We start from the raw sequence: 17655 nt of genomic DNA, 5'->3' as shown, positions 1-17655 counted from the left end.
AGGATTGCCATGCATCTTTTACTTTACATGTGAAATGAATTTTACATATGAAAATGAGTTGCTAAATAGGATGATGGTTTTTATTTTTAAATTTCCTATAATTTTTATTTTTTAAATAAATAGAGATGAGGTCTTGCTATTTTGTCCAGGCTGGTCTCAAACTGCTGGGCTCAAGCAGTCCTCCTGCCTTGGCCTCCCAAAGTGCTGGGATTATAGGCATGAGCTACTGCTCCCACCCCTTTTTCTAATTTTTAAAATTGAATGTAGCTCAGTTTTTAGAAATAGTTCCCTGAAATACCCAATATTGTTATCTTTTTTATATGTCAGTATAAGTACTTTTCTGTTGCTCCCAGAATAGGGTTATAGCCTGGAAAAAGAAAGGAATTGATTCATGCATTGTCCATTTACACTCTTAATTCCTTTGTTTCAAAAAGAATTTTACTGCAAACATTATTTTACAATACTGTGAATATATGAAAGTGAGAAATACTACCTTGCTTCTGACTACAGTTTTGCCTAGATCAAGATTTGATTTTTTGATTGGGATCCTGAACATGGATTTTGTTACTTTGTTATGCAAAATGCCAAGGTGTATACTTGAAATTGGAAAGTAGAGTAGGAGAGATATAACCTAGTAAAAGCATGCATGAACTTGAACATTAACTGAGAATACGTGTGATATGTGAGTTGTAATTTCAATCTTTAAAGCAATAATTGGACTTACTATGTTTAAGTTGGCACAATTTATTAGCTTAATTCTGGTTAACATCAAGGTGACAACAGATTTAATATTTTGTGTTTTTTTTTCCCCCAAGGGGTGTATTCCCAACAGTTGATAGCATAGTTTAGCAATGCAGGACCCAAGTTGACTTAAAAAATGAGTTCTTGGTTATATTTTGCTTCCTCACTACCTTCCAAGTAAATAAAAGCAATATTTAAATAAAGTCAATTTAATAGTGGAATTTTAGCATTTCTAAGTTGTTGCAAAGAATAGATTGATTAATATTATTATTAATAAGGGTAATATTAGTGCCAGTGATTGCTCAAGAGATGGCAGTCAGAATATAGGACTATGCAAGGGCAGTGGGAGGTCACTTATAACCAAGAAGTGGCAGGTGGAAGCCACACTAAACACTGTGACACCACTCTCTTCTCCAGTTTCATGTTTTTCCTCTTCTAATTGAACACAACAAAATGATTACGTTAGCTGTTCACTGTCTGTGTACTGAGTTCTGACCACAGATTACCTTTGTTTTGCAAAAAATGACAATGGACTGTTCTTTTTAGCTGTAAATGTTATAATTACTACCTTTAGCTTGACAGACTTTCATTATATTGTATTTCAAAATTAATACATCTGAGTGATCACACTTCTTAAAACAAAGAGAGGTTCTTGTAATATTTGGCACACACATTTTAAATTAATATACACGTATTTATTGTATTTGTGACTCAAACTTTGATACCTTATTCATCTAGCTTTACCCAAAAAAGATGCAAATAATATGTGGCTCACCTTGCCAGTTCAACTACTGTTTCTGTTTGTATATATTATTTGGGAAAACAAAAGAGTAGATTAGGAAAATTTCCTAAGGGTTCTATCAAGGTTTATGAACAAATTTAGGAATTTATGTGAACACAACCCCACACATACATATTAAGCCTTCAGAGAACTTGATTATGAGTCGTTTTCAGGATATATTTTATCAAATGTAACTTCTGCTCTGAAAAGTACTTTTTTTGCTTTTCTCTTTCTCTTTATGTTCTTATGTAAAATTCATCCTGACACAGGAGCATAGCTAAAAGCAAAGGTAAAGAGCACCAAGAAGCTCAATTGAGAAAATTCTACACTTAGATGATTTCCTAATGTGGCAGCCACACACCCTTTAAAAGGAAATACTGTGTAGTCTAATATTTAGAAGGAACAGTTCATTAATTTGAGAAAAAATGATGACAACTTATGATTAACAAAAATGTAGCTTCATATTGTTGACTTAAAGAGTAATACGTTGACAGCTAATGGTGAACTCTTAAAATAATACATAAGGAGCCTCAGACCCTCTTCCTGGTACAGTCCTGGATGAGCATGCTCTCATCTCATTTACTGCAGAGGGAGATTTTTAGAAATAATTTTTTGGGCAGTAGCAAATCACCTAGTAAATATTTATAGTAATTGTTTAAAACAATGATTTTTGAAAGTAGTTGTATAGTTTCTAAAATAAAAATGGCATGAGTTTAAGATTTAGACAGTTTAAAGAAAGCAAAACATAGTTATCAACAAGTAGTAATGTTTTTACTCCTTTAATGTATATAATTTTCTGATGAATTCTCATTATTTTCTATGAAAATTCTAGTAATGTATGAAAGGTACTATAATGTCTCTTAAGTCATTGTTTTTGTTTGGATATATGTTCCAAAAATCACAAATGAAGTGTGATTTTTAAATTTTGGTCCTCTTTATATGTGCTTCAATCAGAAATTTCCTAAACCTAATCAGTCAAAATGGCCTTTTAAAAAAATCAGAAAGCAGCACCTGCTTTTAGGTAATTCTGAGAATATTTGGCTTGTGGATAGGATATTTACTTTTCAGTCACCACCTCAATTGATGGGAAGACTTTTATAAATTAGAAAACTGCTCATTTAACAGTTTTGGCATTTTTATCTTTTCTTCAACATAAAATGTTTGTTCACAGATTTTGCACCATTTTTGAACAGTTCACGTAAGTCAATGGGTGGTAACTCATGAGCTAACTGGAAGATGGGTTAAAACACTTTACAAAGTACTAACTTCTATTAAACGTTGTTTTGCTACAATTTTAAGTGGAATTGTAGTGTGTTAAAGTTGTTATATCCATACTAAGATATATTTTAATTTGAGATGGTGCTTTATTTGGATCACTCCAATATGTATATGTATTACAAAAAATCTAATGAAATTAATGTTTTATCAAATTACTTGCATTAAGAAAATGACTAGCATTTTAAGCTGAGAGAGTATACAATTCTTATTGTAGCAAAACTCTTAACATAGCAGCTGACCTTTTAGAATAAAGACTAACTTTTAGGTGCTGGTTTTTGGTCACTGTATTTTCAAACACTGATGGTGTCTGCATTTCTGTCTAAAGGTATTTTAGTTTTATAGATAATGTGATAGTGTATACAGGTTTAATAATGATACCTCCTTAAATAGAAAGAGGAGATTATTGTTACGTTTATAGCTTCTTATGGTACACATTCTTTGATAATTTAAAAGCTTTTAGTCACCTTAGTGTACAGTAAATCTCTTATAGAATTAGTTGGGCAGTAATGATTTGGATATAATGTCACATTCATTTTCCAACTGGTTGGACCTTATGTTTTGAAGTGCTACTTATAATTTATAGGGCTGCATTTGAAGATTATACAATTGAATATGAGGGAAAGTTGTTTAGAATATTAGTTTCAAGCTTTTAATGTCTGTCTGTATCTTTGTGTTTTTCCAGATAAGTATTCATTTCTAGTCTTCCCCAACAAAATTTCAGTTCTCCCATTAGTAAGAGAAGCTATCAAAGACTTACTATTTAGTTTCTTAATTTTATCCAGTATCTTAACTTACAGGAGACTTACTTCAAATTAAAAAGTAGGTTAATTAATGAATGACTATCAGTATCATGGTAAATTTCCCATAAACTGGACATTAAATTCTGATTCACTAGTTAAGATGGAGGGAAGGTTTGAAAATTCTTATTTTTGAATTAGTACATTTTCCACAATGTAGGGAGTTTTAAAAACTTAAAGTAGAAACACTGAACTGTAAGTAGCTCTGGGAAAACAGGAGCGAAAGAATAGATAAGCAGATGTCTGTTAATATGTGATGCAACTTTTAAAGTTACTAACAAAACCGGGCCTCTCGTTCCTTCATAGGCATATTTAGCTTTGCTAACTGCTTTTTCCTTTCTCTGGTTTGCAAAGAAATAAATTCAACTGCTATAAAGCTTTTGCTATTTCTTGGTATAAAAAGTAGAATAAGAGTATTTTCATCCTTTCAGTATTTGCAAATTCTTACAAAAGCCATGTAGCTGTTCTCGACTTTATATCATATGTATATTTTACAGTATTTCTTTGACACACTTAGATTTTCATAGTGAGACTCTTAATTGAGCTGCTGTAAATGGTTGGTCCACTTTTGAAGTTCTGTGAGTATAAAACATATTAAACAGGCTAACCAAACTTATACTGCTAAAGATGTAAAGTCATTGCCCCAGGGAAATGTTTACGTTTGCAGATAAAGTAAAACCTAATTGTTAAGTAATGAAAATTGAGCTAGGAATGAAAGATTGATATGAATGAAATGCCCAGTACTAGTAGAAAAGCAAGGATTTTTCTTTTCTATTGACAAGGAGAATCAAATGTTACATACTTTGCGCTTACTTCATTGGATTTTATTCCAAAAGAAATCTGATTTCAGAGTAAGTAATTATCTTTAAGGGAAAGTTTATGCTGTTATAAGGTGGGTTTTTTTTGGTCATATGGTTATCTAAATATTGTTAATATCTGTGTTATTTGATCATTTTAAATCCTAAAATTTGTTGGCAAAAGAAAAAAATTTTATATGACTTCTACTTTTTGTGGAAATAGTGATTAAATTGACAAATGTCTACATCCTTCAGATTTTTGAAATTACTGTTTATTTTGTTCTATCATAAATAGTCTAATAAAAGTTACTCGACAAATTTGAACTCTTTGGAGGAAGAATATAAATTTAGTGAATAATAGTAGTTTGTTTTCCTGATATATGAGTTTATTTTAGGTTACTGTTACAGTGATTTGTGGGAATCTGATAGGGGTTTGTTGCTGGTGGTGGTGGTGGGGTGCGTGTGTGTGTGTTTGCAATGCTAAGAAACTTCTTAAGGGAAAGAGAATTCTAACAAGTAACACTCTGAATGTTATTAATTTGTAGGCAATAAATATTTGCATTTTGTTTTAAATTTACTATTAGGGACCTTTCTTCTTTTTAAAAAATTATTGGGGGTATATTTTAGGATCAAAGGCTCTTTTCTTTTCCCTTAAGCTGCTGGTATAAGTTTCCTTGTTCTGTGTAATAGCTCAGCAGAACCCAGCAGCTCAGATTCCTGCCAGGCAGCAGGAGATTGAAGTGAACCGACAGCAACGCTTCTTCCGCATCCCATTCATCCGCCCTGCCGACCAGTACAAAGACCCTCAGAATAAGAAAAAAGGCTGGTGGTATGCCCATTTTGATGGACCATGGATTGCCCGGCAAATGGAACTCCATCCTGACAAGCCACCCATCCTACTTGTGGCTGGTGTGTATGATTCACATGAAAAATAAATTATTAAACAAAAAAGATCATAAACTCTCTGACTGAAACATTCTAATGTATAATATAATAATTTATTAAATTTCAGGGTTGAGGGATGGAGTCTTGTGGTTAAGTCATATTTCCAGTTCATTGAGGATTAACTCATTTATAAATGTGAAATTGCTTGGATTAAATTATGTTCTTAGCACATAGAAACTTGTCTGTATCCAAAAAACCTTTCCATTTGTGTTTTATCATATCCATTGATTTGTAATGGCTTGAAGAAATGTAGCATTTTTATTAACTCTGATAATTTGTTTGATCAATAGCAGTGTTTATTAAAATTGAAAGGGTCCTTGATGGGGGACAAATTTTAATTGTTTCTAGTGATTTTGTTAAGCAGATTTCCATCTTAGAGAAAAATAAAGTCTTAGGAAGTTTTCAGATCTATGAGAATTAATAGGTATTTCAGGAATACAATTGGTAAGAAATGGTCCTGAAGAGAGAGATGGTAATTTTCTGATATCTCACGGATACAGGTAAGGACGACATGGAGATGTGTGAGCTGAATCTTGAGGAGACTGGCCTGACTCGGAAGCGTGGTGCTGAGATCTTGCCAAGACAGTTTGAAGAGATCTGGGAACGCTGTGGAGGCATCCAGTACCTTCAGAATGCGATTGAGAGCAGACAGGCTCGGCCCACCTATGCAACAGCCATGCTGCAGAATCTGTTAAAGTAGATGTTGCACACCAGCCTTACAGCTGGGAACCTTTGCCATGGTACTTAGGTAGGGTGTGTGCCCCCAGATTTAACCATTCCATAATCATGTTAGAGTTACTTCTATAAAGTGAACAGATTTTATTAATCATGGCTTTTGGTGAATTTGTTTAAGGTTAATTATGGTAGCAAATTTTGGACCTAAAAATTATTTTTCTGTATCCTGCTGTAACTCCTAAAACTCTCATTATTCTCTAACTATTACACTTGGGCACATTCTCATGTTTCTCATCCTTTGCCAGAAGACTACCTTAATCCATCATAATTGTTCTCTAGGAAAAGAGAACTTTTTTCAATATTCAAAATACTTTTTAAGGATGGCACAGTACCATATAACTGGAGTAATAAAACATGAGCTTACAGTCTTACAATAACTAAGCCACTTAAAATGATCCAGGCACTAATGTTTTGGTCTGAAAAGCTGTGTACTTTCGTTATGGACATTTTCAGAAATTTTTGGAAATTTCCATTAAAGGTGGAAAATCTATTATTTTCCTCCTTTGCAATGTCTTAGTTTGAGTGAAACACTTCTAAGTTCTACAATTCTAGAAAGAGCCTTAATGTATTTGATGTATTCTGTGATAAGAGGTACTAAATAGTATCCAGCACAGATTTGCTTTTCTTTGCTAGCAAAATGTGTGTTGCTGTCAGAATATTCTTTTTATATTCCATGGAAAAATAAAGGAAATTCAGATTGTTTAAATGCCTAAAAGTTTTGAGATAAGTTTTGTTTCAATTAGGAAAGGAAATAGATTTTAGGTGGCATAATGGCTTAACTGGACTGAATTCAAATATTCTTTCAATTTCATCTCAATAGCGATTTTTGTATAAGAATCTTGTCCAAGTTGTTCATTGATTTAGCAAGTGTTCTGCTTCCTACATCTTTCTTTTTAAGAAATTCCTAGTGTCTTTTTTGGCCTTTGAGGTTTTGGTAACTGTAGACCTGTTTCATAAGCTTTGTAATTCAGAAGTCCTTGTATTTAGTAAGTGCTTGTTTTACATAACTGATAATTTTAAAATGTTTTATTTGTGTGCTGTTAGTATTGATTCAAATGTCAGCAGCTTTAAGCCTAATATTTATGACTTTCATATTAGGAATTTAAAGACAAAAATACATAAAGGAGTTATGCTGACATAATTCTAAGGAGTTTTGTTGTATTTTAGAATAAAATTATAAAGTAAAATTATTCTCTGTACTGCTTTTTTCTCCAGTTTTTAGAGACCCTAACCTTTGAAATGAAATTCCAGTGATTTCTTTTTTCCCTAGAAAGATTACCTCAGTTAGAGAAGTATTTCCCAGCTGACTAGTGTTTGTGAGCCACAGACACTGTCTTCAGAATTGATTCTCTCATAATGTCTTAGTATAGAAATGTTTATTTATTATGATACATGCAAATGATTGTCTTGAGTTAAATGGTCGTGTCTGTGCTATTAATTGAGAATGCAAATGTGATTATCTTTTGAAGGCTGTATTACTGCATAGATTCACCCACCCTTGGGTCATTTAGTCCCTGTGATTGGTGACAGAAGGTGTAGCTACTGAAATAAATGACCTATTCTCTCTCTTCCATCTCTCGCCTTTAATTGGTGTTTTTATTTGTGTAGGATATAAGGTTTGTTCCTAACCAATAGTGAGTAAAGTTCTTGAACAAAATTTAGTAGCCAAATTGGTTTTTAATGACGTGTCTCTTTAGTACGTTTTTCAGAAATAGTTTTATAAATCTTGTAGGTACATTAATAGGCACTAGATGGAAAATTAAAGAGTTAAACTTATTTAAATGAGAGAATCTAATGTTTTAAGAAATTTGTAAGAAACGTATCACAGCAAAGCATTGTTATAAGTGCTTAGTTTTTGACTCTAATAATTAATACAATTATAGTTAATTTTAAGTGATAATGTTTCTAATCATGTCACATAGCTGTCCTAGAACTTATCTATTTAAAATAGTTTCCTGAGTTAATTTTGGCCAGCAGGGCAACTGCCCTAATGCAGATAGACTTACAGTAACCTACGTACAATAGATGCACATGCACAGAGATGCCCCTTTGCTGGAGAAACTTAGGACCCTGTCAGCCTTTTAAAGGAAACAGCAGGAATGGTGTCCTAAATGGTGTTCATGCAGCTGCTTTACCATGTTCACAGTCAAGCCCATGCATGCCAGGTTAAAACTGTGGAAGTCAAAAGTAAATTCACTCATATTTTAATCAGTCATTTTAAGTGAGATTTAAAATTAGAAGTTTAAACCACTGTATCTAAAGAACTAATCTTTTCTTAATACCAGTTCCTTCCATAGCATATGCTTTGCAAAGGCAGCATGCATAAAATACTTAAAATGAGAGGACAGAATGTTTTCACACTTGATTCAATTATAATATAATTCCTAATTCTGGTAACACAGTTGAGATATGTATTACGAGTTATGGGAACTCATTGGGAAAAGGAAGTTACTCTAATTCACGTACGTTAAGAGAATACTGAGTTTTCTTAGTTGTAAAGTTGGGGAGATGGCACCTTCTCAGAGAAAGGTGAAAATATGAGGAAGAAACAAAATAGTGCATGTAGGAGCACAGGGCCACACAAAGGCAGTCTATTGTTACGCTCATTCTGCTTCTGTCATGACTTTTCATAGGTCATTCTTGTGAACCATTTTGTTTTGCAAGCAACCGAGGGAAGATCATCTTAAGTGGAAAATCAGTGGTGGTTGTGAACACTTAGAGAATAGCAATCCACCGGCAAGAATAATGGTATTGTTTGTAGAGCTTTATTAATTAGATATTTTTTAAAAGACATTTTCATTCACAAGTTATTACTATAGTTCTCAGGGTATCCAAACATGAAGATCATTGGTTTTTTTTTTGTTTTTTTTGTTTTTTTACCTGAAGTAGCTTAAGAGTACTTGGATCAGTAGAATAAATATTTATTGAGTCAATCAGTCAGCAAATTAATATCATGTTAGTGATAGACCTGCCTCCTTTTATGGAAGAGGTAACAGATCCAGAGCGGTCAAGTAATTTAGTTCTAGACTGAAAAATATATCAAAGCCTTTGCTCCAATCATATGTAATAAAAAGAACCAAAACAAATACTTTTTAGTAGCCCCTGTGGATTTACAAAGGGTTGCCTCTCTGTCATTCCACAAATTGAGAAGGTGTGACAGGTTTTCCCTATTTATCATTACCAATAATAACAAGTATTGAGAGTTTTAAAATTTCTCCCAGAAGATAAACTAACAAGGACGGAAGGACAGAGAATATCTAAACATGAGAATAAGAATATGTTGGAGTGGGGGGAGCAGTTGTAACAATAAGGAAAGAAAAGAGCAGCAGTGGAAGAGACAGGTTGTGTGCCCCTAAAGATTCTGCACCCCTAGTTTGGAACCACTGATACATTTTAGGACACAGAGCACTCGTAGATCTCTACTAAGTTTTAGAATGAATAATGTGTAATTTATAGGATCAGAACCTATGGTTATTAAAACTTGGATCAAGATACGCTCAGTGTATACATTCTTAGCATATAGGAATGGCACTGCCACACTGGAGAAGGTCAGCAGTAAATAGGCGTTCTGTACATAAGCCTCATGGAAGGGTAAGATGGAGAGACTGGCAGAGGTAGCGCCTACTCTGCTGGGACCGCATCTTTGAGTACGCTTTAGTTCAATTCAAATCAGTGTATTCTTTCCCCATTGCTAACCTACTATATGAAGCAAGCTTAGCTGTCTCAGAAGTTTTTCAAGAGATAATCAGGAATAATTAATGCACATTCAAAAGGAGAATCTTCAATACTAATTTGTTTTTTTAAAAATAGATTTAGGGCCGGGCGTGGTGGCTCACACCTGTAATCCCAGCACTTTGGAAGGCCGAGGCGGGTGGATCACGAGGTCAAGACTTCGAGACCAGCCTGTTTCACCCCGTCTCTACTAAAAACACAAAACATTAGCCAGACGTGGTAGTGGGTACTTGTAATCCCAACTACTCGGGAGACTGAGGCAGGAGAAGCCCTTGAATGTGGGAGGCAGATGTTGCAGTGAGCCAAGATGGCGCCATTGCACTCCAGCCTGGGTGACAAGAGCGAAAGTCCATCTCAAAAAAAAAAAAAAAAAAAAAAAAAAAAAGATTTAGGGGGTACCAGTGCAGTTTTGTTACATGGGTATATTGCACAGTGGTAAAATCTGGGCTTTTAGTGTACCTAACACTCAGATAAGCATACATTGTGCCCAATAGGTAATTTTTCATCCCTAAAGCTTTTCTCCCCCTCCCACTCTCTGGAGTCTCCAGTGTCAGTTATTCTACTCTCTGTGTCCATATCTACACATTTAATCCTGATTTGTACCAAGTAGCAGCTTACCTTTAAATCACAGGTTTATAAGTTGGTTGTTTTCTTTTTACTTATGAAAATTCATCTAGTCAAACTGTCAGTTTTTCCTCATTTCATTAAAAGTGTATATCTAATGCTTTCTCTAAAAACTGATGTACTGGAAATACAAATAAATAAATGCTCCGTGTGTAGAATTTCCACTTGCATCTTGTGCTTTCAATACAGTTACAGGGTGTCATGAACAGGTTGTAAATGGTGCACTTATTGCCATGTTTCAGATGGAATAAGTTGGAGAATTCTGGGCTCCTGAAGCTTGATCCAGTTGCCAGGGCTGGAAGCGCTGTGTTAGGTGGCTGCAGGAAGAAGCAAGGAACTCAAGGCGATTGAAACTTCTTTGAACATTGGCCCCAAATTTCCTATGTGATCTCCATCCAGGAAACAGGCAGGACTCTGTGTGAGTGACAGCTACTTATTTTGCTGAGATTAGAGACACACCAAATTTTGGCTGCCTTTCTCCAGACCCTTACTAATCTGTGAGAAGACACAGGATGTAAAAAGTGGGGACCCAAAGAAGGCTCCTTCTCCCTAAGGCCTTGAATATAGCTGGTCCATTCCCTGTGTCAAGAACCTATCATGATCCTGGTGGGTCCTCTGAGAGTGGAAGGAGACTTTGGCTGTCTCACCTCATGAGCTCTTCCCTGGCTGGTTGGAAAAGACCAACTCAAAAGAGGGGTGATCCAAAGAGTGAGAGACACTTACCACAAAATGGGACCCTCCCCACAGAATATAGGGCTTTTACCTACTTATCTTTCTCCATAGAAAACTACATTTCCTATACTAGTTAGAACACAAGCAGTATAGGGAATGAGGAATACATTATACAGGAGTGATAGTGATAGATCCTTTTTTCTCCTGATGAAATGTTTTCATGTACTTTTGGTCAGCCTATCATGCTTCCATCATTTGTTTTCCTCTGTGAAGTTCCAGGGATATGGAAGTGGGTAGGTACACCTCTTGCCACCAACTCTTGCCACCATTCTTTGTTCTGTGGGACCTTGTCATCATATTTCACCTTGAAGTCCTTGTCCCACATTATAGATCTTCACTTTGGTACGCACACACCAAAGTTAGGGTGAGGAAGTAGTCAATGAAGTTATTATAGGATGACATTGTTCGTCTGTGGTGGAAGACAGGACTGGTATGGGAATGGTGATGAAAGCTAGGTGTTTGTAACCCTTATGGGGCACTACCACTTCCCAAAAAATTGTCTCCATTATTGAGAACATTTTGTTTTTGTGTGTGTGTGTGTGTGTGTGTCTGTTTGAGACACAGTCTCACTCTGTTGCCCAGGCTGGAGTGCAGTGGTGTGATCTTGGCTCACTGCAACCTCCACCTCTGGGTTCAAGTGATTCTCCTGCCTCAGCATCCCGAGTAACTGGGACTACAGTCACATGCTACCACACCCAGCTAATTTTTGTATTTTTAGTAGAGACGGGGGTTTCACCATGTTGCCCAGGCTGATCTCAAACTCTTGACCTCAAGTGATAGACCTGCCTTGGCCTCCCAAAGTGCTGAGATTATAGGCATGAGCCACTGTGCTTGGCCTGTTTTTATTTTTGAAGCTTACCATTAAATGTTGCTTTTTGTATTTGCTACTCTGTTGTCTTCTGGCAGCATTAAAATTTTCATGCTTAAAATCATTTATTGAATATATAAAGCAAATCTAGAGAATACTAAAACATAGGCTCATTAAAAACCTATGAGTATAGCGCTTTTACTTTATTGAAATTAAGGTTTTGCAAATATATCTGATATTAGAACATTTGAAAGAGATACAGACATTCATTTTTTATTAAGCAGCTCATTAAAAATGGACTGAATTGGATTACATTGATGCCAGTCTAGGTATACACACACCAAAACTGGTACGAGGAAGTATTCTGGTCATTATAGGAAGACATTGTTAATCTGTGGTAGAAGACAGGAATTGATTATGTCATATAGTACAACTTCACCCTTCTCCCAATATACCATCTTCTTTAAAAATAGCTTTGTGTAGTAACAAGAAAAGTAAGATTTTCCATGGTATGTATATCTGAACCTCAGTTTCTTTTAAAGAACAATTCAAAGATTATTGGCAACAAAACAGTCTACTATGTAAGCAGTAGTTGCGTATAAAACTAGTGTGCCTAATAACTGCATACTGAGGTTTGTGTTTATCAGACATTGTCGTGTGGAGCATATATACACTCACTACAGTGCCTACACACTACATACATTCATGCATTTAGAGAGACCTGCATCTCCCTGCATAGGTAGTCCTCTTTTAAATGTACATTCTAGCATATAAAGAGTTTGCTTCCCAATAAATTGTTCAGTCCCTAAACAGTAAGTAAGCTGTGCTTGTTGCAAATGATCTGTGAGTAAAATTTTCACGGAAGCTGGAGGCAAACCTGGTTTACGATCACTTTGACTATCGTCCAAGACTAGTAAAAATGTATTTCACTGATTGCATTTGGGGTTTTAATATAAGTGTCTTTTTCTTCAGAATTTACTGGTTGTCAAGTATATGACTCTTCTATACTTGAAATATGGTGTGTGCTGATAGTCAGTGTTGACTGTATGCCTGGATTTTGATGACCAGTGAATATGCCAGCCTCCCATTTTCCTTGAGAAAGCAAATCTCTTGAGATAGCCTAAATTATAATTGTACATTTTCAGTTTTTAATTTCCTTCCCAATCTTGATGGTTAAATTCTTCATATTCTACGGTCAGTAATTCAGAATTTCTTTTACTGATTACCTGAAAGAGAAATAGTTTTAAGAACTTAAGAAATGCCACCCAAGGTCAAACCAATGGTTCATTCCAATATTACTGCCACTAGTAGATAAGAGGATGTGCTTGCCATTTATTTTATTATTATTATTATTATTATTATTATTTTTTGAGACAGAGTCTCGCTCTGTAGCCCAGGCTGGAGTGCAGTGGCGCAATCTCAGCTCACTGCAAGCTCCGCCTCCAGGGTTCACGCCATTCTCCTGCTTCAGCCTCCCAAGTAGCTGGGACTACAGGCGCCCGCCGCCACGCCGGGCTAATTTTTTTTGTATTTTTAGTAGAGACGGGGTTTCACCGTGTTAGCCAGGATGGTCTCGATCTCCTGACCTCGTGATCCACCCGCCTCGGCCTCCCAAAGTTCTGGGATTACAGGCGTGAGCCACCGCGCCCGGCCCGTGCTTGCCATTTATGACATCTTCTTTGACATGTTGAAGATGGCCTCTAAATATTGTTAACTTTATAACTGACTAGAAATGTACTCCATGCCCTCTTAAGCGTATTTAGATTCTCAGGCTGACCCATCTCATGTAGCAGGAGTGGCAGATAGTCTGTGAATGAGTCACCATATTCCTATTCAACCATAGTAGACACCGTTAATGTATTACAGCATGCTTCCGCAGGGAACTCATGTGTCCTCTGAATGTCCGTCAACACAGAAATCCACCTAGCCAGGAATAATTAGCACTGATACTTGTTCCCGCCTTGAAGTAAAATGTAGTTCTTCAAGTTTACTTCCTACTTTGAAAATTATCACTTCCTTTTATTTATTTGAAATATGATCCATAATTCTATCTGGTACTTCAGGATTTAGTTGGACGTTTTGTCAATATCAGATCCTGTGTCCTATTGTCATCTTATGGCCCTAGTCTAAACTTTTTTTGTTTTTCCAATTTTCTTTGTTTCAGGAAACTAAAGTGGCACACATTCCCAGTGTGCACTTGGATACATAAAATTATTATTAGCATTTGGTGTGATTACCCCAGTATCCTTGATCATATATTGACTGTGATAACTTTTGTAGGTGCAAACTTTGAGGCATTTGTTTTTATCCAGCGCTGTAGACTTTAGATAGACATTGGCTGATTATCACCAATTGTTTCTATCAAAGACTATAATTTTTGAAAATGGGTAGTTTTAGGCTAAAGATTGTCCAAGGTTTTTTTCCCCAAAGTTATTTTAAAAAACGATGTCAACTATATATAAATTGCTTATAGACAAGTTATTTTCCTTTGTAAAATAAAATTATTTTAGTAAAATAAGTTGATTAAGTGAATATTTTAAAAGAGACATCTAGGACACTGAAAAATATCTGAAGATGAACTTTTATGAATTTTTTTAAGTTACTTATTGTTCACAAATCTTGTTTCTTCATATATTCTACATATTTTTCCTTTAGCTGATTATTATTTGAAATTGAAAGTATATAAAATTATTCAATGCCAGGAATATGTTGTTATTGTAAAGATTTCAACCTTAAAATATACTTGATAAATTATATGTATATTTTTATAAGAAAAGGTTGGGAATATTATAAAATACTTGGATTGGTTTTGTTATTCTGTTATTTTATCTACACATTTCGGTTAGTCCCAGCCTTCTGATTCTAGAAAATATCCTCTTGCACTAGAAATATCCTTTTGCACTAGAAAATATCCTCCCCTTAAAACAGTAAATTAAAAAGTATCTTGCTTATTTCTATTTAAAACAAGAGGGACAGAAATGTTTTTAATTTCCTTCAAAAGTCAAGTTTAGTAATTACAACCAACTTATAAAAGAAAGCATGATTTTACCTTGTTATTTTGTTGATTTTGGAACTTTTTAACACTAGTTTTGTATGCTTGATTTTCAGAATGATCTGGCAACCTACAAAAGAAAGCAAAAACATAGTATCTTGTTTCTTGGGCTTATCAACATTAATAGTAACTACATCTTTCTACTATTTTAATTTTAATATCATGACAAGTGAAAATAGATAACATTTTTGCAGGTGTCTTCCATCTGAGTTGGAAGAAGTGTGCTTTCAGCATTTACCCCGCGTTTTGCCTTTTAGTTGGCTTACTATTTCTTAGGCAGTGGTCTCAGAAGGACTGAAGGATTACAAAACATAGATTTATTTCTCAAGTCAAGTTCTGAGTTGTAGTTGCTGAAAAACAACTCTGTAATAGCATGTTGCTAATAAAGTTTAAACCACAATAAAATGTCACCTTATTTCAGTTAGAATGGCTATTATCAAAAATCCAAAAGACAACAAGTGTTATCGAGGATGTAGAGAAAAGGGAACCCTTATATCCTGTTGGTGGGAATATAAATTAGTACAGTCATTATGGAAAACCGTCTGTAGGTTCCTAAAAACATTAAAAATAGGACTACCATATGATCGAGCAATCCCACTACTGGGTATCTAGCCAAAGAAAATGAAATCAGTATATCAAAGAGATATCTGCACTCCCATGTATATTGCAGCAGTGTTCATAATACCCAAGATTTGGAGTCAACCTGTGTTCATCAATAAAGTGTGATACATATGTATTACATATACAATTATAAAATTACATATAACTATAATATAGAATATATAACTATAATTTATATATAATTATATATACTATATACTATATATAATAGAATGCTATTAAGTCATTAAAAGGATGAAATCCTGTTATTTGCCACAACTGGATGAACCCAGAAGACATTATATTAAGTGAAATAAGCCAGACACAGACAAATACTGCAAGCTCTCACTCATGTGGAATTTAAAAAGCTGATCTCATAGAAACACAAAATAGAACAGTAGTTACCAGAGACTGGGGAGGGGAGGGAGCATGGTATCATGGAGAGAGATTGGTCAATGGGTACAAAGTTACAATTAGGTAGGTGGAATAAATTCTGGTGTCCTACTGCACAGTAGGATGACTGTAGTTGATGTATATTTCAAAATAGCTGGAAGAGAGGATTTTGAATGTTCTTACTACAAAGAAAGGATAAATGTTTGAGATGATGGGAATGCTAATTACCCTGATTTGATCATTACGCAATGTATATATGTATTGAAATACCACACTGTACCCCATCAATATGTACAATTGTGTGTCAGTTAAATTTTTTTAGAGAAAAAATAAACATTTTTAGACTTTTCTATATACATAATTTCTATTGATAGTGTATATGCATTTTACATTTTGTGTTTTTCCTCTTTGCATTATAAAATGGGCATAATATTTAGGAGCTATCTTCCTATATATATTTCCTTATTAAACTTTTTTCTTTCTCTCAACATCTGTTTATTACAATTTCAGGGAAAGGGAGAAGGACGGAAAATTTCAGTCCTAGTGCTCGGTGAGAAGAAGGCAGAGGAGAGAGGAGGAAAAATACAGTTTAAGGAGGTTGAAACCAGGAGCAGTGGCTCATACCTATAATCCCAGCACTTTCGTAGACTGAGGTAGGAGGATTGAGCCAAGGAGTTCAAGACCAGCCTGGGCAACATAGTGAGACCCTATCTGTACTTTTTTTTTTTTTTTTTTTGAGACAGAGTCTCGCTCTGTCACCCAGTGGAGTGCAGTGGCTTGATCTCAGCTCACTGCAACCTCTGTCTCCCAGGTACAAGCGATTCTCCTGCCTCAGCCTCCCGAGTAGCTGGGATTACAGGCACACATAACCGTACCCAGCTAATTTTTGTATTTTTAGTAGAGACAGGGTTTCACCATGTTGGCCAGGATGGTCTCGAATCCACCCACCTCGGCCTCCGAAAGTGCTGGGATTACAGGCGTGAGCCACCGTGCCAGGCCTGTATTTATTTGTTTCAAGGAAATTGATTAACAATTTCATTGTTCCCTGTCCCAGCACCTAAGGCAGCATTTTTGGTTCCAATTTGTCCGGTTGGGAGACTTGGAAGCTTTGAGAATGCCAGGGAAGGGGCAGATGCCTGGGATCAGAACTAAGAGATCACAGGTGAGGGGAATATGGAACTAGAAAACTTCCAGAAGAACTGTCAAGACCAGGAGAGCCATACCTCACTATATGTTCCAAGCGAACTGAGTTGTCTAAAGTGATTGCTCAAATCATTAATCAGATAAGTTTGGACTACTTTAAATTGGACTATATAAAATCCCAACCTTTTCCTCCCACAAACCTACTCACTAACGAAACCTACCCACTATTCAGTGGAGAAAGAGCTCAAAAGGGAGTTGGTAACAACTATTGAGAGAGAAAAAAACTAGACATCCTTTTCTCCATTTGAGGTGTAGCATGTGAGTGAACCTGTGACTTTGCTGTGATTACAACAAGCACTTCCATATGATTAAAACATCCTCATGAATGTCACTTTGTACCATCATTTACTGAAACCGTCCCCTATATTTAGAAACAATTTTCATTATTACAAGTAATGTCACAGAGAGCATATTAGGCCTATTAAATTAAAGGACAA

The 17655-nt window shown here is 35.3% G+C and overlaps 2 protein-coding genes across 15 annotated transcripts in view; one reads left to right on the top strand and one right to left on the bottom strand.

Annotated features, from left to right (window-relative positions):
* Window positions 1-7647, top strand: part of MYO6 (myosin VI) — a 162122-nt gene extending 154475 nt beyond the window's left edge. For 6 of the 13 annotated variants that reach the window (XM_015136777.3, XM_015136776.3, XM_015136773.3 and 3 more), the window contains 3 exons: window positions 2694-2720; window positions 5085-5303; window positions 5840-7647. In XM_015136777.3, the coding sequence (XP_014992263.2) occupies window positions 2694-2720; window positions 5085-5303; window positions 5840-6039 (446 nt within the window). In that variant the 3' untranslated portion in view covers window positions 6040-7647. 13 annotated transcript variants of the gene reach the window in all.
* Window positions 7648-12154: 4507 nt separating this feature from the next.
* The window catches only part of IMPG1 (interphotoreceptor matrix proteoglycan 1), a 146052-nt gene continuing 140551 nt past the window's right edge, over window positions 12155-17655 (bottom strand). For both annotated transcript variants that reach the window (XM_001113655.5, XM_015136808.3), the window contains 2 exons: window positions 15020-15092; window positions 12155-13196 (listed from right to left, as the gene is read on the bottom strand). In XM_001113655.5, coding sequence (XP_001113655.3) covers window positions 13119-13196; window positions 15020-15092 — 151 coding nt within the window. In that variant the 3' untranslated portion in view covers window positions 12155-13118. The remainder of the gene's footprint in view (window positions 13197-15019; window positions 15093-17655) is intronic.

Source organism: Macaca mulatta, chromosome 4 (genome assembly GCF_049350105.2).
Source record: "Macaca mulatta isolate MMU2019108-1 chromosome 4, T2T-MMU8v2.0, whole genome shotgun sequence".
NCBI lineage: Eukaryota > Metazoa > Chordata > Mammalia > Primates > Cercopithecidae > Macaca > Macaca mulatta.
Note: the sequence above shows the minus strand (reverse complement) of the source record. Positions and strands in the feature narration are given on the sequence as shown.